The sequence below is a fragment of the Pipistrellus kuhlii genome, unplaced genomic scaffold (genome assembly GCF_014108245.1).
Source record: "Pipistrellus kuhlii isolate mPipKuh1 unplaced genomic scaffold, mPipKuh1.p scaffold_m20_p_9, whole genome shotgun sequence".
NCBI lineage: Eukaryota > Metazoa > Chordata > Mammalia > Chiroptera > Vespertilionidae > Pipistrellus > Pipistrellus kuhlii.
In genome coordinates, this window is record NW_023425595.1 from 9,797,398 (window position 1) to 9,825,147 (window position 27,750).

The following is a 27,750-nucleotide window of genomic DNA, read 5'->3' on the forward strand; positions in this document are numbered from 1 at the left end:
AAGAGACTGCCTTTCACTGGGCCTTTGATGGGTCTTGATGAGCAGGAATTAGTCATGTGGAGAGGCATTCTAGGCGGGAGTACCAGGGTGTGCCAAGCCCCAGGGGTGTTAGCATATGACCCAGCAATTCCACTTTTTGGTGTCTACCCTAGACAAACGTGTACAAGTGCATGAAGACATACAAAGAAGTTTGCATATAGTATTGCTTGCAATAAGGGAAAACAGAAAACGAATGTCCATAGGAGTGGTTAAATAATCTAAAGTGCATTCATGCTTTGAATTACTCTGCAGCACCTAAAATATTATACATGGCTTCTAGAGATGTGTTGTTATATGAAGATCTCTAAGGCACTGTTGAGTGAAAAAAGCAATTGCAGCACACACAAAATATTCAGAGAGAACATACACCAAATGTATGTCTGTGATTATCTCCAGTGAGAGGTATAGAATTGGTAAAGGAGACTTTTGTAAGGTTAGAAAATTAAGAGTGAGAATGTATGTATGTGTAAATTGTATAATTAAAAATAGTTTTAAAAATAAATAAAATAAAATAAAATAGAGTCTTTTAGGAGATGGTGAGTAGGTCTTATTGTCTAAAACAGTGCCGTCCAAATAGAATCTTTGGCAGCGATGGAAGCATTCTATAGCCTTCATGTCCAATGCAGTAGCCATTGATATGTGATTAGTGTGATTAAGGAAATGAATTTTGAATTTAATCAAACTTTCATTAACTGAAAATTTAATAGCCACAAGAGGTGACTGGCAACTGAATTGAACAGTTCTGGTCTAGAAAGTTTACGTTTAGAATATCGAGTTCAGGATCGGGTGGAGGCAGATGGGGGATGAGGCTGGAAAGATAGGCTGGGATGGAATGAATGGTGAAGCTTTGCAAGGTGGGCTGAAGAATGAGGACTTTATCCTACAGGCAGTGGGCAGTGAGGATGAGAGTAACTAGATAAAAGGTGACCCCCCCGGCCGCCCTGCAGAGGGTAGATGAGTGTAGGCAGAGGGCTGAAGGCTGCTGTGTTTCTCTCAGTGGTCTCTGGACATGGCCCCAGTATTCCTGACTGGCAGCTGAGTTCAACGGCTATGTTTTTAAGATCTCGGGCAACCCCAGAGTTATTGAGAAGGGTTAACCTCCGAGGGGGAGGCTGTTTCTGTGCTGGAACACAGGAAGAACGGCAGATGGATGACATTAGAGTGAAAATGCATAGCAGGTTTCATAGTGGGGCCTGTAATGAAAGCTTCTCCAGGGTCAGGAATGTGCCTGGAGCAGACTCGTTGGAAGGGTAACTCGGAAATGCCTCTGCATAGCCCAGGTGTACAGGAGGGTTCTGCTCAGGGAGCCTGCCCTGGCTCATGTGGGCCCTTCCCTGGGGTCCACAGGGTCCTCCTGGAAGGTGAAAGAATGCTAGTGGAAAATCCACTTCATTGTCTGCCGTTCATGGAACACCCACTATGCCAGACATATGCCTGGTGCTTGGTCCACAAGGCAAACAAGGCTGGCATGGTCCCTGACTTCATGGAGTTTTCCACTAAAATCAAAGTAAGGCTCAAATACATAATGACCCTTTGTGGTAAGTGTTTTAAGGGAAACAGAAACATTCAAAGGACATAGCACTAAGAGAATAATAGAGGGAGCATTAAGAATATGGGAGGATCAGCCGAAACCGGTTTAGCTCAGTGGTAGAGCATCGGTCTGCGGACTGAAAGGTCCCGGGTTCGATTCCGGTCAGGGGCATGTACGTTGGTTGCGGGCACATCCCCAGTAAGGGGTGTGCAAGAGGCAGCTGGTCGATGTTTCTCTCTCATCGACGTTTCTGGTTCTCTATCTCTCTCCCTTCCTCTCTGTAAAAAAAATCAATAAAATATATTAAAAAAAAAAAAAAAAAAGAATATGGGAGGATCAGAGAAGACCTTTCTGGAAGTTTAAGCTTCTCTGCCCACAAAAGCCCACAAACCCCAAAAGACAAGTAGAAGTCATCTAGGTGAAGAGGGAACCTAGGAGAGAACATTCTAGTTAGAGGGACTGATGTGTGCAAAGGCCATGACATAGAGAAGAAGGGTAGAGTGGGCAGGGCATGGTGAATGAGAGGGGGAGATAAGAGGGATGGGCAGTAATCAAGACACCACAGGAGTGTCTTATTCTGAGAGCAGAAATGAAGCAGAAGAGAGACCTTGGTGTGTTTCTGTGGCCTGGGCCACCTACAAGCTAAGGACGGGTTTCATATTTTTAAACAGTTGAAAAATATCAAAAGGAGAATAATATTTTGTGGTATGCGAAGGTTACAGAAAATTTAAATGTCAGTGTCCCCAAATAAAGTTTTCTTGGAACACTACCTTGTTTATTTGTTTATAAAGTGTCTATGGCTGCTTTTGCACTGTTGAATAGTTACAGCAGAGACTGTATGGCCTTTTACTCTTAACTCTGCTGATCCCAGAATTAGAGGGAGACCCATAGCTGGGAGACCAATGAGGAAGTTGCAACAGTCAAAGGTGCAAGAACAAAGTGGCTTTTTCTAGGGTGGTAGCCGTGGAGGTACTCCATGTAGGGATTGAAGAAGTATGTGGGGAAGTCAATAGAATTTGCTGATAAGTTACATGTGGTTGCTAAGTGGGGAAGATATATTTCAAAGTGGCTCCCAACCTGAGATCTTGGAGTGGACTCTGGACCAGAATAAGACATTAGTGGGGAACTTGGCGCAAAATTTGCATAAAGTTTGTCGATGAGACAGTAGTGCTATTAATGTTAATTTCCTCGCTTTGATAATTGTATTTTGCTTGTGTAAGATGTTACATTTGTGGAATTATGGAAGAGCATGTTGAACCTCTTTGTAAGCTTTATACAACTTTTTGTAAGTCTGAGATTATTTCCAAATGAAAAGTTAAAAAATAAAAATAAATGAAAACAAAGGAAAAATATGACTCCCTGGTTTTTAGCCTGAAGTGCCATTTACTGAGATGGAGGGAATGTGAAAGAGACAGGAGGAGAAAGGAAGATCAAGACTTGACTCTTGCCGAAACCGGTTTGGCTCCGTGGATAGAGTGTCGGTTTGCGGACTGAAAGGTCCCAGGTTTGATTCTGGTCAAGGGCATGTACCTTGGTTGCGGGCACATACCCAGTAGGGGGTGTGCAAGAGGCAGCTGATCGATGATTCTCTCTCATCGATATTTCTAACTCTCTGTCCCTCTCTCTTTCTCTCTGTAAAAAAATCAATAAAATATATATATATTTTTTTTAAAAAGACGACTTTTGGACACATTAGGTTTGAGATACTGAGATGTCCAGATGATTGTGTCAAGAAGGCGGCGCCAGGTACTATTCTGGACATCATGGATAAGCTCTGAGACCTGGGGGAAGGTGAAGAAACCATGCAACCCAACCTCAGAAAGGCAGCTCTGTGCCTGGGGGAGGCAGGGTTGGGGTGGCGAAGGGGGAGTGCATGTGTTTGCAGTCTGTGGTACACAGGCATTCTGCTCAGCACTTGATCACTGGAGCCTCTCAGCAACCCACTCCAGAAGGACTTACTCTTCCCAGTTTACCAAGAAGACAACAAGCTCAGGAAGGTGCTAAGAGTAGCTCAAACACGTAACTAGGTAGTGGGAATGTGAGGGCTGTCTGATCCTAACACAGGGTGAGCTTTTCTCACTTGATGCTGAGCATCCACGGGCTTGGGTTTATTAGTTTCCTAGGGCTGTCGAAATCAATGACCACAAACTGGGTGGCATAAAATCACAGAAATATCTTCTCTTACAGTTCTGGAGGCCAGAAATCCAAAATCAAAGTGTTGGCAGGACCATACTCCCTCCCCAAGTCTTTCCTTGTCCTTCTAGCTTCTGAAGGCTCCTGACAGTCTGATGATCTTTGGTATCCTGGCTTATAGCCATATCAGTCCAATCTCTGCCTCTGTCTTTAGGTCATCTTCATGTCAGTCTGTCTCTTTGTATCTGTGTCTCATTTTCTTCTGTCTCACTCTTATAAGGACATTTGGCCATTGGATGTAGGGCCTACTCTGATAATGGCAGCTCTGTGCTTGAGGGGGGGCAGGACCCAGGGTGGTGAAGGGGGAGTGCAGGCGTTTGCAGAGTCTGTGGTACACAGGCATCTGCTCAGCTCTCGGTCCCATGAGCCTCTCAACAACTCGATCCAGTGGGACTTATTCTTCTCAGTGTACACAGAAGGCAACAGGCTCCCAACTTAAAATCCTTAACTATGTCTGCAAAGATCCTTTTTCTAAATAAAGTAACATTCACAGGTTCTGGAGATCAGGAGGTAGCTACAATACATCTTTTCAGGGACCACCATTCAACTCACAGCACTGAAGAGAGCTACAGTGGTTAGCCTTGGACAGTGGTTGGCAAACTCATTAGTCAACAGAGCCAAATATCAACAGTACAATGAATGAAATTTCTTTTGAGAGCCAAATTTTTTAAACTTAAACTTCTTTTATTTTTATTATTTTTTAAAATATATTTTATTGATTTTTTTACAGAGAGGAAGGGAGAGAGAGAGCTAGAAATGTCGATGAGAGAGAAACATCGACCAGCTGCCTCTTGCACACCCCCTACCAGGGATGTGCCCGCAACCAATGTACATGCCCTTGACCAGAATCGAACCTGGGACCTTTCAGTCCGCAGACCGACGCTCTACTGCTGAGCCAAATCGGTTTCGGCTTAAACTTCTTTTAATGGCCACTTCAAAATAGACTCTCCCAGGCCATTTTGTGGAAGAGCCACACTCAAGGGGCCAAAGAGCCGCATGTGGCTCATGAGCCGCAGTTTGCCGACCATGAGCTTTGGAAATCTAGTAAAGTACTTCCTGAACTTGAAAAGCAGTCGGACTTTCAGAGTTTCTCCTCATCCAGTTTCACAAACGCATCTCCTTGCAGAACGGATCAGCAGCCTACATGCTGCCAACACCAATGTGGCTTGGACTTCTAGACGGCCTATAATTATGACAAAACTCTCAGACTCTGGGGCCTAATGACACAGGGATAGTCAAGCACAAAGGGTAGCATACAGTAAATGTGTCTGGGAGGATGTCCACTCAGAGTTTTGAGTATTGGGGAGGATGCATGTAAATTGTACCAAGATTACCATCCCCCCACCCCCACAAGGCTATTGGCTTCACCAGTAAGAACCAATTACCCAGGCAGCTCACTGCCTTCTTCTACAGGGACAAGCTTAACTGGGATTCCTTGGGCAAGTTTTTTGTCACAGGCTTTTAGAGTTAACATGTCATAGTAGGCACAGGAGCCAACACAGGGCAGTGAAGAGGGGAGTGGGAAGGAATGCAAATGTAGTTCTCCCATTCCCACTAGCACATGACATAGGGAACTGGCTTGGCTGTCACACAGAGGGAACCATTTTTATTTCTGTCACTTGGGATTCCTGCAGTCCTGGAACAGCCCTCTGGCATCAGAAGAGTGAGGAGAAGGCACTGCCAGAACTCAAACCCCGGTTTCTGACTCTTGGTTCCTGATTCACTGACTCTGTTCTCTCCATGATGGTTATCTGACTATCTGAGAACAGCAAAGAGCTTCTTCACTACCTTTATTAGACCTTATCAGTAAATAACGTTTCACAAGGAGATAATATAACTTCTATTTCTGGAACACTTTACGGTTTGCAGGGCACTTTCACGTATAGGATTTCAGCACTCTGGCAGCTGCCCTGAAAATCTGGCTGCCTGGAGAAGTTTCCTGGCATCCTGGACCTACGGTATTCCACGACAGGATGCTGATTTAGTGTGGAGATGTGTGCCTCTTCCCCCATGATAGACAGAAGGCAGGGTTTTTTTGTTTTTGTTTTTTGTAATTACAAAGCTGTCTGACACTTCCAAAGCTACCCAAAATTGTATTTTTGAAAATGAGTGCTATTCCCAGAGGGTGGGAGCCATGCCCTCATTTAGCATTATTACAAATTTATTTATATTTGGGCACTTAAATATGTATTGGTGATGCCAAGCAGCAAGGACCGTGAATGCTGTATTCAGGCTGTTTCCTTCAGGAGGAATTTCGGCTTCAGTTCCCTGCAAGCTCTGCCGAATCCTTGAGGCTGTCATTTGCAAACCACTGGATGCAGTAACTGTGTGTGGGAAGCCCTCTCACACCATCCACGTGGATCAGAGGTGGTTTTGCAGTCTCAGCAGAACGTTTGGATCCACAGACAGCTGGATCAGGGTCAGAATCGTGTGTCAGCCTGCACCAGGAAAATGGTTCCTAGTGGATGGAAATTTCCAGAAGGGCCAGAGTTCAAAGCGGTCACTGGTTTCTGTTGCTTTAACAGCAGGTCACAGGATCACAGATTTTAAAGCTGAAAGAAATCTGAGCCACCTCATCAAGTCTCCATGATTTTATGATGAGAAAACGCAGGCATAGAAAAGTGAAATAATGAACCCAAGATCACATAGTCTAAGAACAATGCTCTTACACCACTGTATTATATAATTTGTTTCAGATAAAACACCTAAGCTACCTAGTGTTTTGCTGATCAAAAAAACTGGCATTGTTTAGGGTCATGCTCATGGTCTGCCCAGCTTCCAGTGTGAACACGAGACCTTTATTTGCTATCACCAGCAACTTTTGAATGAGTTGCCTTGTGAGGCCTTATGTCAAAGGCTGTGTCACAGACAGGACCAAAACATCTATAAACTGGTTTGCATGGCACAGCCTCTCAATGGCATGAAACCAGAGCAATGCTGCACCATTAACCTTATTATCTGATTAGCAGCATGAAAAAAAAAAATGTATTAAATGCTTTTGTCCACCCTGCACCTGATGGCTCACCAGATAGGAATGAATGACATCAAGCCCCTAGACTAGGGGTGTCGAACTCAATCAGAGAAGGGGCCAAAATCTAAAATCCAGCTTACATCGTGGGCCGAATGGTTTACTGAACAGTCATAAACTGTCATTGTGATGGAAACGCAGCGGAGTGCAGTGATGACAGCGTGGTGCGGGCCACATTGCAAGGCCTGGTGGGACGGATTTGGCCCGCGGGCCTTGTGTTTGACACATGTGCCCTAGACAGTTATTTTCTAGGGGAAGCAAAGCAAAACCCAGGGTAAGAACGCCCCAAAGCACAACCTGAAACAAAGGTCTTTCCTAGCAGGCGAGGAAGGTTACCACTGGCCACATGGAGTTTGTTTAGTCCATCGGGGAAACCACCCCAATCCTAAAAACAGAAGCTGGGGAAACCTAGCACTAAGCAGGGCATTTTCTTTGCTCAAGAATCCATCATGGCTCACTATTGCCTCCATGCCTTTCCATTTCTCCCTCCCCTCTCTCCTTTGTCAATCTCTCAAGATTCAGTTTAAGTGTTGCCTCTTCTGGGAAGACTTTCTCGACACTGCCCCTTCTTTATGCCACTCCAAGCTTAAAGTGACTTTTCTCTCTGCCTCCCATCCCACCAAAACTCAAAGCTCCCTCTCTCACACTCTGTGGTGGTTGTGACACAGTAGGCAGTCAGACAGGCATGAGCAGAGTAGGAGCTATAGGCGAATGACAGAAAGTCACCAGGGCTGAAAGCCCCCAGGTGCCTAGCAACAGACAATTGCATATCATTGGTCAAGTGATTTGTCTCCATGACCATTCATTTCGATGGTCATGAGGTCTGGATCTTCCCTTAACTTTTCCTCCCCTGCCATACCAGTCATGCCATAGAGTCCCTTAGAGGAGGAAGTAGGGGGCTAGAAAATAGGACTCCCATACAAGCCCTTGCATGACCACGTCCTTAAGCATTAAGCCCTCAGTACAATGAGGTTCTGACCTGCATCAAAAAATCTTAAGAACGAAGCCTCAAGTCTGTTGACGACAGACAGAGTTTTGGTCAAACTAGAGATAACATCTAGGCCTCCCTTGTGTTTCAGCTCCAGGCCCAGAAAAGCAGCAAGGCCTGCCAGGGTGACGCCATGGCTGACATAAGGACCAGCTGGGGTAACTATCAGTGCAGACTATGACCTTGAGGGGACACACCTGAAAACTTGATGAATATTTGATTGAGATCCTCCTCTGAAATTCCCACCTTTGGAAAGCAGGTAAAAATCCTCAGAGAATTCGGTGCTCTCCCTCCCAAGCCCTGAGCACGCCCTCACTTTTCCTCTTCTCTTTCCCCCAGATGGGTTTTCTTTGCCTTTTTCTTCTAAACTCCAAGGGCCCTTCTTTTCCTCTGTAACTTGTTTTTCTGAGCCCATACAGCCCAGCTGGCTCACTTCTTCCACGGCTCACTTGTTCTCTGTGACTTTTCAAATAAACTTTTGTTTGTATTTGAGTCTTGGCTCTGAATTCTGTCTCAGCTAAAATTCAAGGACCATGGTCTAACATCTGGTGCCATTCACCATTAACAATTGTAGGTTACTTGTCTGTTAAAAGGCACACTCCATGGGGGCAAAGAGCATTTTTTTAAAATAAATCTTTATTGTTCATATTATTACAAATGTTCCTTATTCCCCCCCCCCCATTGCTCCCTCCACCAGGTTCCCACCTCACCTTCTGCCCTTTTCCCACCCCCCATTGTCCTCATCCATAGGTGCACAGTTTATGTTCAGACCAAAGAGCATTTTTATTTTATTTTATTTTTCAAAGAGCATTTTTAATTTCAGCATTCTCTTTGACTGAAATAGTGCCAGGAACAGAGTAGGTTTCTGATGTCAGTAGAATGAATGAAATTTGAATTCTTCTGCCTGCCATTCAACTTGCCCCTTTATTGGCCTTTCTTACTTTGCAGATTCTCAATGTGATCAATTTTCTCCTCTTCAGGCTGCCTCCAACCTTATTCATAAATACCAAAGCCCTCAAGCCAAAAACCATTAGGGACACTCCTGTACACAGTTGAACTTAAGAATTTACTGCTCATTGAAACAGAGGATGGGAATTCTCTTCTCCTTTCCCCAGCCAACTCCTTGAAATACCAATGTCCCTCTGAGAGTTTCTTAAATACTTATTTCTCCATTCAATTATTTTCTGATTGCACCTAAAAAGTCTTGGTTGGCATGCCACTATTTAGTACTCAGCTGTGTTCTGTCTTGAATTGCTTGATTTATTTCACAAGTATTTTTCTTCTCTTCTCCGTGTGTTGTAAACCTTTTATTAGGAGCCTAGTCATCTCTTATGTTTCAGTATCCCCCCTCCCCCTCCCCTGAAATCAACATCCTACTGAGGTGAAACTAAAGGCTGGTCTGAGTAAAGGAGGCCATGTTGTTTTTGTAACACAGCTCTGAAAACACAGCTACAAGCCAGCAGGGGAGACGAAACCAACTTGCCCTGCTGGTGGTTTATCTTCCCATCAAAACAACCCTTTCGAATTTTTCTTCCGGAGCATTCATTTCTTTCCAAAAGTAATATTTTGAAATGTGTTCCATCCCTACTTGTCCTTCAGTGCAGGCTCTATCGTTTTAAAGCATTTGTCTCCTCTTGTCTTCTCAAAGCGCCTGGCACCAGGCTTGGCGGGTGGAAGGAGAGGTCCAGCAGTCCCAGACTAAGCCCAGCTCCAACCTGGCTCGTCGCAGAAAGTGGGGTGCATCCAAACTGTCTCCTCTCGAGATGGCCAGGCGGGACGTCCCCCCTCTAAGGCTCACTGCCTTGGCATTTGGCTGAAGTCAGGGCATTAAGACCTCTAAGCCGGGTTGGCCAGCACGCCCTCCAGCGCATCTTGGCTCCAGCTGCTCCCTAGGCGGACACTCCGCAGGTTTGGGGAAAGCTGCGCATTTCAACCGCTCTCCGCAGGGAAAGGGATCCTGCTCAGCTGGAGGGATGTAAGCACTCCACACCTACCCGCAGCGAAGTCGCTAGTTTCCTACAGAGCCGTTTTTTCTCCTGTACGGATCAGCCAATAGCAAAGCCCGAGCGGCGTGACCGCCAATTAAAAGACAGAGAAGGCGGGGCCTAATCTTTGATTGACGTGTGGTCGCCTGAGGACCCGCGGAGGCCTGGCAGCGGCGCGTCCGAAGAGGCTTCAAGTTGGGTGGCCTCGCCCTGGCGGCCATCTTTATTCCTGGGAAGTCCGCGGGCGGGACCTAGATCGGAGCCAATTCGTAGGCGATAGCCCGTTTCTTTAGGGAGCCCCAGAGCCCCACCCCTCACACACTTCCTTCCCATCTCTCCGCGCGCGCGCGCCTCCACCTTCCCGGGAGAGGCCGAGAGGGGCGGGGCCGGGGCCGGAACTAGAAGGAAGTTGGGAGCCGGGAGCCTGTTAGGCGGGAAGTTGGCTTGTTTGGCGGGAAGTTGGACCCGGTCCCTGCTCCCCGCCCTGTTTCTCCCCAGAGGCTTCTCTGTCTTCCCTCCGCAATCTCGGCGTGCAGCGTAGTACCGCTTTGCTCGGAGGACGCGATGGCCCCCAAGAAGCGCCCGGAAACCCGGAAGCCCTTCGAGGTGGTTTTGTGCCCCAAGAGCAAGAAGAGCAGGAGCGCCCGAGAGCCGGAGCCCGAGGCCAAGAAGCTCTGTGTGAAGGGCCCCGGTACTGCGCGCCTGCTGCTTTTATCGTTCCGCCGCCGTTTGGGGTTCTCACGCAGGAGGCTGGAGCGGGGGATGGGGGCTTCTAGGTGGCCGAGGCTGCCCACGTTTTCAGGTGCCTCAAGCTGTGCATCTGCGGATCCTTTGACACCATAGAGTTTGGGCTTAACCTCCCTCCGGTGGCAAAAAGAGGCAGATGAGTTCCATTACATAAGACACACGGACTTTTCAAATTCCTTCTTTGTATCGAGATTTTCTAAAAAAAATATTTTTATTGACTTTTTTACAGAGATAGGCAGAGGGATAGAGGGTTAGAAACATGGATCAGCTGCCTCTTGCACGCCCCCTACTGGGGATGTGCCTGCAACCAAGGTAAATGCTCTTGCCCGGAAGCAAACCTGGGACCCTTCAGTCCACAGGCTGGCTCTCTATCCACTGAGCCAAACCGGTTAGGGCTGTACCAGGATTTTTACACACTGAGGACTGCTTAAAATAACCCCCCCTTGCCTGGTGGTATGTGTAGCTGGCTGTGAGAGCCCTCAATTTCCTTAGAAAGCACTTTGAGAGATTTGTTGGGGATTGAACCTAGGGCTATAAGGAGAGTGGGGGAACTCAAAAAACTGGAGCAGGGGGTTGTTGATGAAGTGGATTTTTTTTGTCTACGAGAAAAAAAGAATTGGTTGTCAAGAGGCAGGATTCATAGAGATCAGATTCTCAAATACATCTTGATAAGCCAGGGTTGCTTTGTTCCTGATTTCAGTGGATTTGCCTCTCCCGAAGTAGACTAGGTACTTTATTTTTATTTTTTTATTTTTTAAAATATATTTTATTGATTTTTCTTACAGAGAGGAAAGGAGAGATATAGAGAGCTAGAAACGTCGATGAGAGAGAAACATCAACCAGCTGCCATCGACCAGCTGCCTCCTGCACACCCCTACCAGGGATGTGCCCGCAACCAACGTGGAATCGAACCTGGGACCCTTCAGTCCGCAGACCAACGCTCTACCGCTGAGCCAAACCGGTTTCGGCTAGACTAGGTTCTTTACAGCCATGTCATATGTGCTAGATCTGCTGGTTTCCAGAACAGATTGGACTTGGGCCAACAACTGGTTCCTCTACATTATTTTAATATAGGACTTAAAGATACTTATTTCTTTAAAATTTCTGTGCTGTACAAAAATTATTACATATTTTTTATTATGCAATATGTGTAATTTTATTTTATTATATTTTATTATTATTTTTTTAATATATGTGATTTTAAAATTGTCACCCAACCTTATCACAAGTTTTCCAAACCAAACTAGGAAGAGTTCTGCATACACTTTATTTTTGTTTCTTTGATTCAGCTCTCAGAAACCTGGCAAAATCACCTTTAGTTTCATTTCAGAATAACTATTCTGGGGAAGGGGGCAATTCCCTGTTCACTGTTTATTTCTTGCGCTGAGTGAGACTGAGCAGGCCGTGGAAAGGCCTTAGGAGGTGATGGGAGAGATTGGCAATGCCAAATGAAATAACAAGGCTTTTTTTCCGGGATTTCAGCAAAAAAAACAACAACAACAACACCTTTCTTAAGATTAGAGAGGAAAATATCTATGTTATACTTGGCAGGTTGTAGCAGAAGACTTGACTCAGGCTGCCTTTGGGAGAAGTTGACTAGCTTGCAGGTCTCACCACCATGTGGGAGCATCGTCAGGGCCCTCCATCAGCATAAGCTGGGCAGAACCGACTGGCCATCACTACAGAAGGTGAGGCATTTCCTGGCTGAATGAAGTGCACAAGGGTTTGCATGGTGCTTTTTTACAACTGGGTTCTTCAAAATTAAATGCTGAGTTGGTTCACTGGGAGGTCATAGCACCCCTGCCTTGGTATCTGGCCTATGGGCACTCATTCCAGCTATACGTAAAGGTCCCAGCTGGAATGCACTCTGCCTCTTGCTTTCCAAGATTAGTTCATGTGTATTACAAATATTTCACGCACAGAGCCAGGCAGTTCGTTTTCCTTTGGTGGGAGGACTTGGCCCTAGGACTCATCTATGGAGGCAAAGATTGGCAGCTTACCTAGGACTTGGGTTTTAAATTTAACTTAATTGTTTTCTCTCTTTCTCAGGGTCTCCAGCAGTCCTTTTTGCACTCTCTGGCTTCTTACCAGATATTCCAAAAGGCTGCCCCTTTTGACAGGAGGGCCACATCCTTGACATGGCACCCAACTCACCCCAGCACCCTGGCCGTGGGTTCCAAAGGGGGAGATATCATGCTCTGGAACTTGGGCTTAAAGGACAAACCCACCTTCATTAAAGGGGTGAGCAGTCCCTGTGCCAGATAACTGTGCTGAAGAAGTGTTGAAGGAATGAAAAGTCAACCAGTGAAAAAGGAAATGATTGGGGTCAAAAGTAACTGTGGGAACAAGTAAATGATGATACTCAAATTTTTATTGAGTGCCTGCCCTTAAAATGTTAGAAGGTATAGAATACTGATCACACTCTAGTAAGTCATCACATAGAATAGAATCTAAGACTGTTAATAACTCTTGACCTCATCCTGTACTGCTGTATCTCCTCACTTCCTAAACTTTAGCCACACTGGGTCTATTCCTGAAACTGGGTCTTGGCATTTGCTGTTCCCATTGGCTGGAGTACTCATTCTCATGGTCTTCTCCTGACTGGTTCTCCCTTATTATTCAGTTCTGAGCTCTATACACTTCTTCAAAGAGTACTCTGTCTAAAGTAGCCTCCATGCCACCCACTCCATATCTCCCTGCTTCACTTTCCCCCCATGATGTTTATTAATATCTGAAATATGCTACCTATTTATTACCTTTGCCCACTGGAAAGTAAGCTCCACAATGGCAGGGATCTTGTCTTTCTGGTCCACCTCTTTGTCCCCAGGGCTGAGAATGATGTTTGGCCTAGAGTAGCTGCTTTGTATTTGTTGAATGAATGAGGGGCTTGACACGTAGCTGGGTAGATAGGATGTAGACAGCCACAATAGCACTACGGCTGCTAAATGCTATAGAACATGAGAGAAGGAAGAACCTCTTTCAAATTAGGGTCTATAGAGAAGGCTTCATGGTTGAGTGAAGAGTGAGGAAGAACAACATATACATAAATGGAGATGAAAGAAGGAAAGGTAGAGCGTGTTTGGGATAGTTTTTCAGGGATGGTCTTGATCAAGCTGGTATTATATATGTCAGTGAGAGGTAGGGGTGTTGGCCCTTCCACCAAAGAGAGGACCCTTAGCTTGTCCAGCTGGATTCTGGGCTGCACTATGAAGAGTGATGCTCTGGTTTAGAGCAAAAACCACAAACTCACATGACTAAAGAAGCTAAACAGATAAAAGAATGATGTTCAGTGGTAGGGTCAGTGATAAACTGGAGACGGTTGACATGTAAGAATCTAGGTTCCATGGTATCAGGTCTGATTTTTTTCAGGAGCCTAAAGTCCTGGTTAATTACATGAAATGTTCTAATATTTTTAAATTGTGGTAAAATACATGCAACAATATTTAGGATTTAATCTGTTTTTAAATGCACATTTTAGTGGCATTAAGTACATTCACTTTCTCCAATACTTTTCATCTTTAAATCTGAAAGTCTATACCCATTAAACATTCTCCATTCTTCCATCCCCCAGCCCCTGGCAACCAGCATTCTACTTTCTGTCTCTCTGATTTTGACTATTCTGAGTATGTCATATAAGTGAAATCATACAATATTTATACTTTTGTGACTGGCTTACTTAACTAGTATGATGTCCTCAAGGTTCGTCCATGGTGCAGGATGTGTCAGAATTTCCTTCCTTTTTAAGGCTGAATAATATTCTACTGTATGTGTTTACCACATTTAGCTTATCTCTTCATCTCTCAATGGACACTTGGATTGCTCCCATATTTTAGCTATGTGAATAATGCAGCTATGCATGGGGGTGTACAAATACCTCTCTTGAGTCCCTGCTTTCAGTTCTTTTGGGTATATACCCAGGAGTGGAATTACTGAATCATATGGTAACTCTATTTTTAATTTTTTGAGGAACTGCCATACTGTTAAAAGTTGTGTCAGCATCATTTTATATTCCCACCAATAGTACACAAGGGTTTCAATTTAAAACATCCTGATTTTTCATGTTAGGAACCAAATAAAACTAAGTATGTTCTGTTGCTAAACAAAACACATCTGTGAACTGAATTCCTCTTCAGCTCACCATTTTCCATCTCTGATTTGGAGATAGAAGAGGCCAAGGATTAATCCAAAATGAACTCTCTTACGTGAAGAGTTAAAGCAGTTAATCGAAACAGCCAGGTTAGACAGGCTTGGGAGATTAGGATGCAAGGTATGAGATGGATGTTGAAGAGAACGGGTGACAAAGTCGGAAGGAAGGCAGCTGGCAGGGTGTTGTGGATAGTGCTCAGTGGTCTTCCTGCCCAGCTGTGAGATAGGACTGAGAAGGGCAGCTTTAAATTAAAGTCAGAGCCAAAGCTTAGGCAGGAAGAGATTTATATTTTTATAGAAATCCAGGGAATAGAGAAAACTAATATGTAACCTAAAGGTATCCTAGGGGAAGAGCCTCCCAACCAAAACGGAATGACAACTGTCTTGAACTTGCCAAGGCTTTTGGTTTATATCACCCTTTATTATAATGTGCCTTTAAGTCAAGTTTCCTCACACCATCGTGGAGATTGGTCTGGACATTTGAACTCTGACTAGCAGGTTGGCAAAGAATGGTATGGTGGTCTGGAAACTCTGTTTTTATTCTCAGATACTGACAAGAGAAAATTGATTTGAGACCAGTGGCTGTGAGAACTGTAGTGCCTCATATAGTTACTTCTTTAGTCATCTGACCTTGACTTTCATCTTTACATCTGGAACATGTATTATACTTTCAAAATGAAGATAAATTTTATTCTCATTATAAAAATGATTGATGTTCATCATAAGAAATTCAAACAATACAGAGGAAAGTATAAAGAGTCAAATAATTATTACCTAAAGTTCCCACTTTGTACATCTTTCTGTATAGGTATACATTATTCACACACTCATATTTCTACTTACATTGTTGTATACCCATCACTCCTTAAGTTTTCTTTTTAAAAAATATATTTTTATTGATTTTAAGATGGAGAGAGGGAAACATCAGTGATGAGAGAGAATCATCAGCTGCTTCCTGCACTCCGCTCATTGGGGATCAAGCCTGAAACCTGGGCATATGTCCTGACCAGGAATCAAACCAGGACCTCCTGGTTCATAGATCCACACTCTAGCCAAACTCCTAAAATTTTCTTATGCCCCTTTGTAATCTTTCTTTCTTCTTTCATGTCCTCTAAAAACCATTGATCTGCTTTCTATTTCTATTCATTAATTTGTACTTTCTAGACTTTTATATAAATGGCATTATACAATATTTTTTTTTCCGCCGAAACCGGTTTGACTCAGTGGATAGAGCGTCGTCAGCCTGTGGACTGAAGGGTTCCAGGTTCGATTCCTGTCAAGGACATGTACATTGGTTGCAGGCACATCCCCAGCTGGGGGCGTGCAGGAGGCATCTGATCGATGATTCTCTCTCATTGATGTTTCTAACTCTATCCCTCTCTCTTCCTCTCTGTAAAAAGTCAATAAAAAAAATTAAAATATATATATATATTTTTTTTCCTATGGCTTCTTTTTTTAATGTGTTGTTATTTTTTCAGAGAGGAAGGGAGAAGAAGAGAGAAATAGAAATATCAATGACAAGAGAGAATCATTGATCAGCTGCCTTCTGCATGCCCCACACTGGGGATTGAGCGTGCAACCTAAGCATGTGCCCTGATCAGGAATCAGCTATGACCTCCTGGTTCACAGGTTGATGCTCAACCACTGAGCCATGCTGGCTGGCTAGGCATGGATCCTTTATTTAGTATAATTATTCAAGATTCATTTACATTTTTGTTGGTATCATTGGTATCAATAGTTCTATTTTCTTCTGAGTAGTATTTCAGTATATTAATATATCACAATTTATTAATTTACCCAGTGAAGGACATTTGAATTTTTTCCAGTTATTGGTAGTGCAAAAATAAAAAAGCTGTTAATGAACATTCAAGTACAAATCTTTGGGTGGATATATACTTTTATTTTTTTAGAGTAAATGCCTATTTGTGGCTGGGTTATAAGAGTAGATAGCTTTTAAAGATAGTTTTAAAATGAGAAAAGGAACCTGATAAAACCCCACAAATTTTCCATTTCCAGTGCTTTTCATCCCATTGTTTGGTAACATTTCCTTCTGTCTTTAACATTTCTTATATTGTAGGTTGATTGGTGATGCATTTTTTTCTTTTGTTCATCTTAAAAAGTATTTTTCTTTGGCGGGGAGGGCAGATATTTTTGCTGGGTATAGAGGTCTAGGTTTTGAGGGTCTTTTTTTTCCCCCAGACTTTAAATGATACCTGCTGCAAAATCTGTTCTAATTCTTATGTTACTCTTTTCATAACTTTTCCCTTTCTGGCTGCCTTAAAAATGATTATGATTTTTGCAGTGTCTTTTTCTATGTTTCTTTTGCTTGAGGTTCACTGAGCTTCTTGGATCTGTTAGTTTATAACTGCCATCAAATTTGGAAATCTATTTCTTCAAATATTTTTTCCTCCTCCCTCTCTTTTTTTCTAGAACTCCAATTACATATATGTTAGGCTACTAGTTATTGTCCTACATGTCACCAATGTGCTATTCGTGATTGGAAGCATAAATCCACATTATTAATTTTAATATATAGTTTATTTAAGGCTTGAAAGTTTTTTCCTACATAATCTTGTCATCTACAAATAATGAGTTTGATTTTTTTCTTTTGCCATTGTTATACTTCTTTTTGCCTAATTCTATTGACAAAGACATGTAATAGGTTGTTGAATATTGGTGATAGCAGACATCTTTGTCTTGTTCTTTTTGTATCTGTGAGGGTACATTTATTAAAGCTGGGAGCAGTAAAACAGGAAGGACTTAGCATTGAAGAAACTAGGCTGCCTTGACTCACTGGGAAGTCAGAGAAAACGGGGCCTTGGGACAGGTTCAGGGGATTAGCCCGGGACAAGCCGCTGCTGTCCATTGCTCCCTGGTTGCAAGTCTTATGGAAACCCTTAGAGTTTAGGAGATACATGCCTGTGGAGAAGAAGACGGGGAAGGGAATGGCACCGGCTGCTCCCCAGAGGGAGAGCGTGCACTGGAGGCTTTTATCTTTGTCTTGTTCTTGATCATAAAAGGCTTTTATATTTTATCATTACATATAATTTCTGCTACTTTTTATTGTGGTAAAATATACATAACATAAAATTTATCATTTTAAAAATTGTACGGTAAGTGTACTAAGTACTTTTACATTGTTGTGCAATCATCACCACTATTCATTTCCAGAACTTTTCCATCATTTCAAAATTAAACCCTGTACTCATTAAATAGTGACTTTTTTTTTTAATATATATTTTATTGATTTTTTTACAGAGAGGAAGGGAGAGAGATAGCCAGAAACGTCGATGAGAGAGAAACATCGACCAGCTGCCTCCTGCACATCCCGGTGGGTGATGTGCCCGCAACCAACGTACATGCCCTTGACCGGAATCGAACCCGGGACCTTTCAGTCCACAGACCGACGCTCTACCACTGAGCCAAACCGTTTTCGGCTAAATAGTGACTTACTTTCTTTCTTTTTAAAATATATTTTATTGATTTTTTTACGGAGAGTAAGGGAGAGGGATAGAGAGTCAGAAACATCAATCAGCTGTCTGCTGCACACCCCCTACTGGGGATGTGCCCGAAACCAAGGTACAATACATGCCCTTGATCAGAATCGAACCTGGGACCCTTCAGTCCACAGGCCGACGCTCTAGCAACTGAGCCAAACCATTTTCAACTAAACAGTGACTTTCTATTACCCTTTCCCCAGCCCACTAATCTGATTTCTGACTTTATGAGTTTGACTGTTCTAGGTACCTCATATAAATGGAGTCATACAATACTTGTCCTTTTGGGTCTGGCTTCACTTAGCATAACGTTTTCGTTTTCAAGGTTCATTTCTGCTTTATCCATGCCTTTTTGTAGCTGAGTATTATTCCATCATGTAGATATACCACATTTTATTTTTCCATTCATCTGTTGATGGACATTTAGGTTGTACCCACCTTTTGTTACTATTTATTTTTTTTTTACTACCTTTTGATATTAATACAAATGCTATGAATGTTCCTGTGTAAATTTTTGTTTGAACATGTTTTCAGTTGTTTTGTAAATATACCTAGGCACTTGTTTGTTTTTTAAATATCCTTTATCATATTACGTTCCTTTTTTCCCCCTAGTTTGTCAAAAGTTCTTATTTTGAATGATAATTGAATTTCATCAAATACTTTTCTGTATCTATTGATGTCAGTAAGCATATGATTTTCTCCCTTTATTCTGTTAATGTGATAAACTATACTAATTGGTTTTTTGTTTGTTTGTTTTGATTTATTACTTATACTAGAGGCCTGATGCATGAAATTCATGCAAGAGTAGGCCTTCCTTCCCCCAGCTGCAGGCACCAGCTTCCCTCTGGTACCCAGGACCCAGGCTTCCCTCAGGCTGCCAGCAGGCCCCTGGGACCCAGGCTTCCCTCAGGCTGCCAGCAGGCCCCTGGGACCCGGGCTTCCCTCACAGTACTGGCTTTGTCTGGAAGATCATCCAGAAGGACGTCTGGAAGGACGTTCGGTCTAATTAGCATATACACTTTTATTATTATAGATTTCTTTTTTTACTTAAATATTTTTATTTTTTACTTTTTTACAATTACAGTTATAGCTCTAACAAGTAATACTGCTCCTTTTAAAAACTGTGGTAAAAGCACGTAACTTAAAATTTATCATATGAATCATTTTTAAATATACAGTTCAGTAGTGTTAATTATATTGACATTATTGTGAAAGAAATCTCTAGAACTTTCAGTAAAACTGAAACTGTGTACTCATTTAAAAACCATTTCCCACTTCCCCTGCTCCCCAGCCCTTGACAACCACAATTCTTTCTGTTTCTATGAACTACTTAAGAAACCTCTAAGTTTTGATGGTCTTATTGCGGTTATATAGGAGAATGTTCTTGTGGGAAATATAGTGTGGGAAAGTAGGTTTGTAGTTGTGAGTATGCAAAACAGAGTTTATTTTTGCATTTTCTGGAGTAAGGGTCACTAATTATTTAATTATTGTATTATTTCCCATACGAACAACAGTAAACCTACTTTTGCCTCACCTTGTATATAGTAAAGTATTTTTGAGGATGAATGAGACATCTTGCTGCCAATTTATTATCAAATGGTTTCAGAAAAACAGTTCTTTGTGCTAGTCTTATAACTTTCCCTCAATTTGAGATAGTTTGAAAATATATTTTCAAAAAGAAATTATTTTTTTCTTAAATATTTAGTATGTTCTTCAGTGAAACCACCAGAATCTAGAATTTACTTTGCAAGAAAGTTTTTAGTTGTGAATTTAATTTCTTTAGTAGATATCAGACTATTCAGATTTTCTCTTTCATCTTCTGTCATTTTAGCAATTTTTTTTTTCTAGGAATTTGCTCATTTCATCTAAATTTTCAAATTCATTGGCATAAAATTATTTATGATCCTCTTACCTTTTAAAGTGTCTGATGTCCCTTTTAACATTTATTAAATTACTTACTTGTGCTTTCTCATTTGTTTGGTCAGTTTTACCAGTGGTATATCAATTTTATTGGTCTTTTTATGGAACCAACTTTTGGCTGTGTTGTCTTTCCCCAGTATATTTGTTTTGTTTCATTAATTCTGGTGTGGGTTTTTTTTTTTCCACTTTCTTTGGCTTTAGTTTCTTATTAGTTTTACAACTTCTAGAGATGGATGTTTGAGTTTTACAACTTCTTGAGATGGATGTTTGATGGATGCTGATTTTTTACCTTTTATTACAAATAATGCTGCTATGAATATTTGTGTATGAGCTTTTACATGAACATATGTATTTATGTATCTTGGATATATATCTAGATGTGGAATTGCTGGGTCATATGGTAACTATGTTTAGTGGTTTTTAAAAAATATATTTTTATTGATTTCAGAGAGGGAGAGGGAGACAGAAAGAAACATCAATGATGAGAGAGAATCACCGATCAACTGCCTCCCACTGGGGATCGAGCCCGCAATCTGGGCATGTGCCCTGACTGGAATTGAACGGTGACCTCCTGGTTCATAGGTCAATGCTCAACCACTGAGCTATGGCCGAGATAATTTTTGAAGAACAGTTAAGCTATTTTCTAAAGTGGCTGCATCACTTTACATTCTTTAAATACATGTTTTATTTACCTTTCCTAGTTATTCTCAGAAGAAGGTTGGCCACATACAGGCTAACCTACCATCACTGTAGTTGGAAGTCTCAAATATATTTCTTTTTCATACTTTGTCCAGGTTTTGTTATTCTTCCTTAGTGTAAAAATTAGTCAAACCACTTAGTCCACACTTGCTAAGAGAACACTCATGCATTTTTAAAAAATATATTTTATTGACTTTTTATAGAGAGGAAGGAAGAGGGATAGAGAGCTAGAAACGATGAGAGAGAAACATCAATCAGCCGCCTCCCGCACAGCCTCGCAACCAATGTACGTGCCCCCTGACTAGAGCCAAACCCGGGACCCTCCAGTCCACACGCTGATGCTCTATCTACTGAGCCAAACCAGTTCCAGCCACTCATGCACTTTAATCTAAAATGTGTATGTGTGTGTTCGTTACTAATGCTTTGACATAGAGCCTATTCTTTTCCTGGAATAAGGGTCACTGATTACCTGGTCTTACATAAACTGCACACATAATGTATTCTATATATGGTCTAAAGTAGAAACATAATTCAAAGATAGTCCTGAAGCAACCTGATTGTAGATTCTTTTGAAATTTTTATTATTTCCAACCCTAATTGTTTATAAGTTTCTCATCCATGACAACTGTTATTTTTTGCAACTCATTTTTATCTAATTTTTCCAAAGCATTCAATATAATTTCATAGAAATAACAATGGTCTTTCTTTTTACATGTACTTCATCAGTTTAATTAAATTGCATGTTTAATTGAATGTTTAAATGTTTAGTTTAAATATTTAATTACATGTTTAATAAATTATTTGTGATTAAATTATATGTTTAATTGCATTATATCATTATAATAAAAAGTAAAACTGGCAGATACAGGCTTAAGAACAAATACGACTAACCCATGTAAGTACTGGCCTCAACTGATGGTAGCAGAAGATTATCTTACTAGCAGCAAGAGTTTGCCAGACCATGGGCATCAGTCAGGATGTTTATAGAGGGAATGGCAAGTGCCAGTTAGCATGTTGAGTGAGGGGAGTGGTTGTTGGGTAAGAGGCCCATGAGGCCCGAATAGTAGCACAAGGAAGAAGTGGAGAAGGGACTCTTGGGGATGTAAAATTCATAAAACAGTGACTGATGCATAATAAGAACTTAATAACATTAAGTTATTGATGTTTACATGATTATTTTCATCATCATTATCTGGAATGTTTGGAAAAAATAGGAAGGAGCTCAGATCTGTCTCCTGCCCTCCTAACCCAGCCACTCTTCTGGGCAGAAGTTCTTCTAATAAGAACACTGTGGTAAACTGTGGTACATCCACACAATGGAGTACTCAGCGATAAGACAGAACCAGCTATAGATACACACAGCAACTTGGATGAATCTCGGGGAGCATCGTGCTGATAAAAGGAAAGCAGCTAGTCTCAAAAGGTTGCATGCTGTGTGATCAGTTATATGACAGTCTATCAAAAACCAGTGATGAAGAACAGATCAGTGGTCGTCAGCGGTTAGAGGTGGGGGGAGGTATAACTACAAAGGGAGAACATGAGGGAGTTTGGAGGGTAACAGAACTGTTCTGCATCTTGATTTTGGCAGTGGTTATTCAAGTCTATACACGTGTTAAAATTCATACAACTTTATAACCAAAACTACCAAATTTACTATATGTTAATTTTTTAAATAAAATTAAAACGAAAACTTGCCTAGCTGATTCGGCTCAGTGAATAAGAGTGTCAGCCTGCAGACTGAAGGTTCCAGGGTTTGATTCCCGTCAAGGGCACATGCCCGGGTTGCAGGCTCAGTCCCCAGTAGGGGGCTGTGCAGGAGGCAGCTGATCAGTGATTCTTTTTCACCATTGATGTTTTTATCTCTTCTCCCTTTTTCTCTGAAATCAATACAAATATATTTTAAAAACAACAACAAAAACCAAAATTTCAAGAAACAAAGAGCTCTGTGGAGAGTGTCCCAGGGTCTAGGCATGTAAACTGGCCCCAAATGCTGCCTGCCTGGCACTTCTCTTGGGCAGAGTATGTGCACCAGGCCTCCTCCTCCTCCTCCTGGGCCATCAGTCACTCACTGGCTTTTCTCTCCCTGTGTTAGATTGGAGCTGGAGGCAGCATCACTGGGCTGAAGTTTAACCCTCTCAATACCAACCAGTTTTTCACCTCCTCCATGGAGGGAACCACTAGGCTGCAAGACTTTAAAGGCAACACTCTCCAAGTTTACGCCAGCTATGACACGTGCAAGTGAGTAGTTAACAAGGGGAAAGGGCTTTTAGGCTCTCCGTGTAGCTCTGGTGAGAGCATCCAGGTCCCACCCAGTTCTTCTACCACAGGGAAGTCAGGAAAGGTGTTAGCCATGCTCCACCATCTCAAACTCTTTAGCTGCTTCCTCTGGTCCAGGTGGGTTACTAATTGGGAAGTTCTGGAGCCTCACTCTTCTCCACAAGGGAAGAGCTTCAGCTAGTCTGTAAGTCATTCCTGTATCGGGTGGGACCTTGATTCTTACTGGACAAGTCAAACTGGCATTGCCCTAGAAAAAGCCACTTAAAAGCCTGGAGCAGGAAATAAGAACTTAAATTGTATTCCCTACATCTACTGGGGTGTGATGACCTGACCAGTTCCATGAAGCTTAAATGGATAGAATCGTGTCCATAAAGCACTTTGGACTTTCCAAGAGCAAATGGTTGTAGAAACTACAGAATGCTTGTAACTTTGGTTTGTGGCTAGAGATATGATCCTGCTCCCTAAAGAACTGAGGGGGGCTGGGGTCTAACCAGCACTGGATGTTATCCCGGACTGCCTCACAGGAGTAAGAATTCCATGAGTTGTCAGGACAGTGGACAGGATAGCACAGCTCTAGGTTTCTCTTCCACAAGAAACTCTTCCTCTGGAAGAGATTTACAGGGAATGCAAAAGGTGGTAGAACAGAGATTTGGAGGTTTGAGAGAAAAGACAAAAATCTGAGCTCTCCTGGCTATCGGGATCCCTGAAGCACCCCCTCCCCATCTCCTTCGTCTTCAAGAAGTCTGAGGGACAGGAGCCAGACAGCTTCTGGGTTGTGTGTGCTATTCCCCTTAAATGCTCAGAAGGGGGCAGAAGTTCCCTTCCAGCCAGCTCTGAGGAACAGAGCTAGGCAGCCTGATGGTTTGTCACCTCCTTTGACTCAACAGGTGGAGAGTAAAGGGAGAGAACCACCAAGGAGTCTTCCGCAGAACCCAGGGCTGTGTGGGGCAAGCTAACCTGGGGGTTTGTCATATAGCTCTGAGGTTGGCTGCTTCAGGGACTCATACTAGCTGAGAATCTTGGGCTCATCAGACAGATTTCTGAGCCTCACCAACCCCATAACCTCTATCTGGATGGTAGACAAGTCTGTTCCTCACTGAAAGTCCATGGCAAGATAGTATTCATTCATTCAACAAGTATTTATTGAATATCTCTATGTGTTAGACGCTGGAGCTACATCATGAATAAATGGACATTGCACCTGGCTGGCATGGCTCAGTGGTTGAGCGTCGACCTATGAACCAGAAGGTCACAGGTTCGATTCCCAGTCAGGGCACATGGCTGGGTTGCAGGCTCACCAATCAATGATTCTCTCTCATCACTGATGCTTCTATCTTTCTCTCCCTCCCCCTTCCTCTCTGAAATCAATAAAAATATTTTTTTTAAAATATAAATACATGGACCTTGCCTCTGTCCCCAAGAACCTTACAGCAAGGTCTCTCCCTCCAGCTTCTGGTTTTGCAGCCTGGATGTGTCTGGGAAAAGCCGAGTGGTGGTCACAGGAGACAATGTGGGGAACGTGTTTCTGCTGAACATGGACGGCAAGGAGGTGCGTTCTCAGAGGCTGGTCCTCCCTATCCCTCCCTTGTCTCTGCCCCCACCTGAACCACCTTTCTCTGCAGCTTTGGAATCTGAGAATGCACAAAAAGAAAGTGACCCATGCGGCCCTGAACCCTTGCTGTGATTGGTTCCTGGCCACGGCCTCTGTAGATCAAACAGTGAAAATCTGGGACCTGCGCCAGGTTAAAGGGAAATCCAGCTTTCTCTACTCACTGCCACACAGTCATCCTGTCAATGCAGGTGTGATATACCTCATCTCTCCTGCAGACCCTACCTGCCTCATCGCTCCTGGGCTTTGCCTTCAAAGTTTAGAAGCCGCTAGGTCAAACCTTTACCCCCGACAGCCAACCTTTCTGAATCCAGCTGCCCTCACCAGCTGTTGAGTTCTAGAATGTTTTTGTTCAGAGCCCAGATGCACCACCTCCCTTCCAGTACTGTTTGTAGCGGAGTGGGAGGGAGGGGTCCCTGAAAGAGAAGGCCCTTCAGCTCAGGGACTTGTCACTTGCCAGCTCATTTCAGTCCCGATGGAGCCCAGCTCCTGACCACCGACCAGAAGAGTGAGATCCGGGTTTACTCTGCCTCCCAGTGGGACAGCCCCCCAAGCCTGATCCCACATCCTCACCGCCACTTCCAGCACCTGACACCTATCAAGGTAAGTGATGGAGTAAAGCACTGTGATCAAGGAGACAGATAGGTCTGCCCAAGGGAGGGTGCGGGGGAGGACAGATTACAGAAGCCTTTCCTCCCAGATCTCTTCCTGCCCTGACACAAAGTAGTCACGCATCCCCTGGTTCTCTCTGTCCGTTTGCCCCACTTCTGCAATCCCAGCTTGCTGGGTTTTCTTTTGTCTCTCTGATAAGCTATTTTCCTAAGTTTTCTCAACCCAGCCCTGAGCTCCTGATGGCATTTTCTAAAATCTTGACCTTCTGCCTTCAGTTTGTTCCATGGTTGATCTGCAAGTGATCCTTAGCTTTTTTGTTAGCAGCTTCTCTAGCCTCAGTACCCAAGGCTTACAATCTTCAAATCCTATGATTCCTTCCTGCCTAAGCCCCTACGAAGCCTCTCTTCAAATCTCCAGATTTCATGCCTGTACTTCAGTTAATGGTGAGGGGCACCAGCTTCTGGCAGACAGACCCCTCTGGGTTAGAATCTTGGGGAAATTACTTCCATTTTAGATTCCAGATATCTTGTCTATAAACGGAATAATGGTTTCTAACTGATGGGGTTGCTGTGAGATTGAATCAGTACACTTGGAGCGTATGACACCATGCCTACTCAGTAAACAATGATGATTTAGTATTAGAGTGGCCCCATGTACCTCAAATCAAATCCAGGTTCTAATAGCATCAAGATCCTTCACCGGCTTGTGTGCCCATTATCATCTTCACTTTGTACCCAGTGAAGCCAACTACAGCTTCCCAGGTGTGACTGGTTTGTGACTTATTTCTAAGCCTTTGCATGTACCCCTTCTTCCTTCCTGCTTACCATGTCTTTCCTCCTTCAAAACTTCTTTGAGAAGTTTCTTAGGAAAATCCCATCCAATCTGTCATTCCAATAACTATCAGGTTTGTTGTGAGAGGGATAATCTGGGAAGCAACAGGTTTCCTCTTTTTCAGACACTAGCAACTCTTTGCCATTCAAGTTGATAGAAGAGATAGTAGTGTGGTTACTTCAGAACATATGTCTGATTTGGTTTTGGTTACCAGAAACTTGTTCCTTTGTTGTAGGTTTTACTCTTTGGTTAATGTCTACATCAGGCTGATGTAAAAACATTTGTCAGTTGATATGATCTCAGCAAATGCAAGAGAGAAGGCCTGAAGGTGTCCTAAGGGGCAGAGGGGCCAGCTGGGAGCTTAAAACTTACATTGGTAGATGTATATACAACTGAAAACTATTCTTGTATTTTCATATAGATCTTATCTCCATTATTAAGTCATTGACAGCTGTATTAACAATTGTTAATGGCAAAGAATACTTATGAACCCTCTTGTTAGCATTCTGCATCTACTTTCATGACCAGCCTTTCCATCTCCTAGGCATCCTGGCATCCACGGTACAACCTCATTGTTGTGGGCAGATACCCAGATCCTAATTTCAAAAGTTGTTCCCCCCGTGAATTAAGGACAATCGATGTGTTTGATGGAAGCTCAGGGAAGTTGATGCATCAGCTCTATGATGAAGAATCTTCTGGCATCATTTCGGTGAGGCTTGGGCCCTCAAATAATGATGGGAGGAAGCAAGGAGTCAGCCTACCTTATTGACCAAAAATGACCAGAAATAATACCTTTACCTCCTCCTCATGCTTATCCCCTTGTCTCTGCAGCTCAATGAGTTCAATCCTATGGGGGACACACTGGCTTCTGTGATGGGTGAGTGAAGTAGGTTGTATCTATCTCAAGACTGACACTACTTCCCAAGGTCCAGTGCAAGCCAACCTCAGCCTAGCCCTGCCACATTCACCTAAGGTAGCAGTCAGTGAAGAAGAAAACCAGGAGACAGTGGTCTATTTGGACTAGGACCTCCACCTTGTTTGGTCTGGGTCTTGGTAATGCCTGGCTGTTGTCCAATTCCCTGGTATTTCCTTACCAAGTTCTAGGCTCCCTGGGCCAGCCCCGAGCTCTGAGAGACTGATAACAGGTGAGTCAGACTGGTGTTATTCATTCTAGGTTATCACATTCTCATTTGGAGCCAGAAGCAAGCTGCGATGTGTAAATGAGAGACCATAATGAAGGTGCGGACCAAGCAAGGACTTGGAGCCCCATGGGAACAAGTCCTGTGAGAAGAGGCAGCTATGTGTTAAAGGACCAAAGTATTCGAGTCATAGGGTTGGAGCAGGATGCTGTGGCACGGGATACTGTGGGGCTGGGACACTGGCCGTGTTATTGCTCTGGACTTAGCTCTGAAACTTCCCCAGAGTTGGCAACACAGCTCCCCCAGGCTCCCTGCTATATCGAGAGCCTGAAACCAAGCTCCTCCTGGAGCCAAGGGGCTTTTCTCCTCCCTGTCGTGTGGTGGCAGAGTGATCAGGTGGTGGTTTTTTATTTGTGCTTACTATTGACATGGACAATAAAACTATACCCAACTGAGCTTCTGAGTGAATCTTTCAACGCTGCCCTGGTCAAAGCACTCCTGGGTCTCCA

The 27,750-nt window shown here is 43.1% G+C and overlaps 1 protein-coding gene across 2 annotated transcripts; it reads left to right on the forward strand.

Annotated features, from left to right (window-relative positions):
- The first annotated feature begins 10,140 nt into the window (after window positions 1-10,140).
- DDB2 (damage specific DNA binding protein 2) lies at window positions 10,141-27,692 on the forward strand. 2 transcript variants are annotated; one of them, XM_036428212.2, is made up of 10 exons: window positions 10,147-10,455; window positions 12,063-12,199; window positions 12,561-12,752; window positions 22,866-23,011; window positions 24,500-24,599; window positions 24,673-24,850; window positions 25,120-25,262; window positions 26,647-26,811; window positions 26,934-26,979; window positions 27,277-27,692. In XM_036428212.2, the coding sequence occupies exons 1-10, from the start codon at window positions 10,329-10,331 to the stop codon at window positions 27,324-27,326; spliced, it is 1,284 nt and encodes a 427-aa protein (XP_036284105.1). In that variant the 5' UTR covers window positions 10,147-10,328; the 3' UTR covers window positions 27,327-27,692. The 2 variants fall into 2 exon arrangements, with proteins under 2 accessions (XP_036284106.1, XP_036284105.1); XM_036428213.2 differs by lacking the exon at window positions 12,561-12,752 and having other exon boundaries at window positions 10,141-10,455.
- Window positions 27,693-27,750: the final 58 nt, after the last annotated feature.

Bases quoted from the DNA above. Each gene is read 5' to 3' on its own strand.
- DDB2 (XM_036428212.2), top strand. From the start codon at position 10,329: ATGGCCCCCAAGAAGCGCCCGGAAACCCGGAAGCCCTTCGAGGTGGTT. The intron at 26,812-26,933 runs GTGAGGCTTGGG...TTGTCTCTGCAG, and splicing joins AATCTTCTGGCATCATTTCG to CTCAATGAGTTCAATCCTAT. The intron at 26,980-27,276 runs GTGAGTGAAGTA...TATTCATTCTAG, and splicing joins CACACTGGCTTCTGTGATGG to GTTATCACATTCTCATTTGG.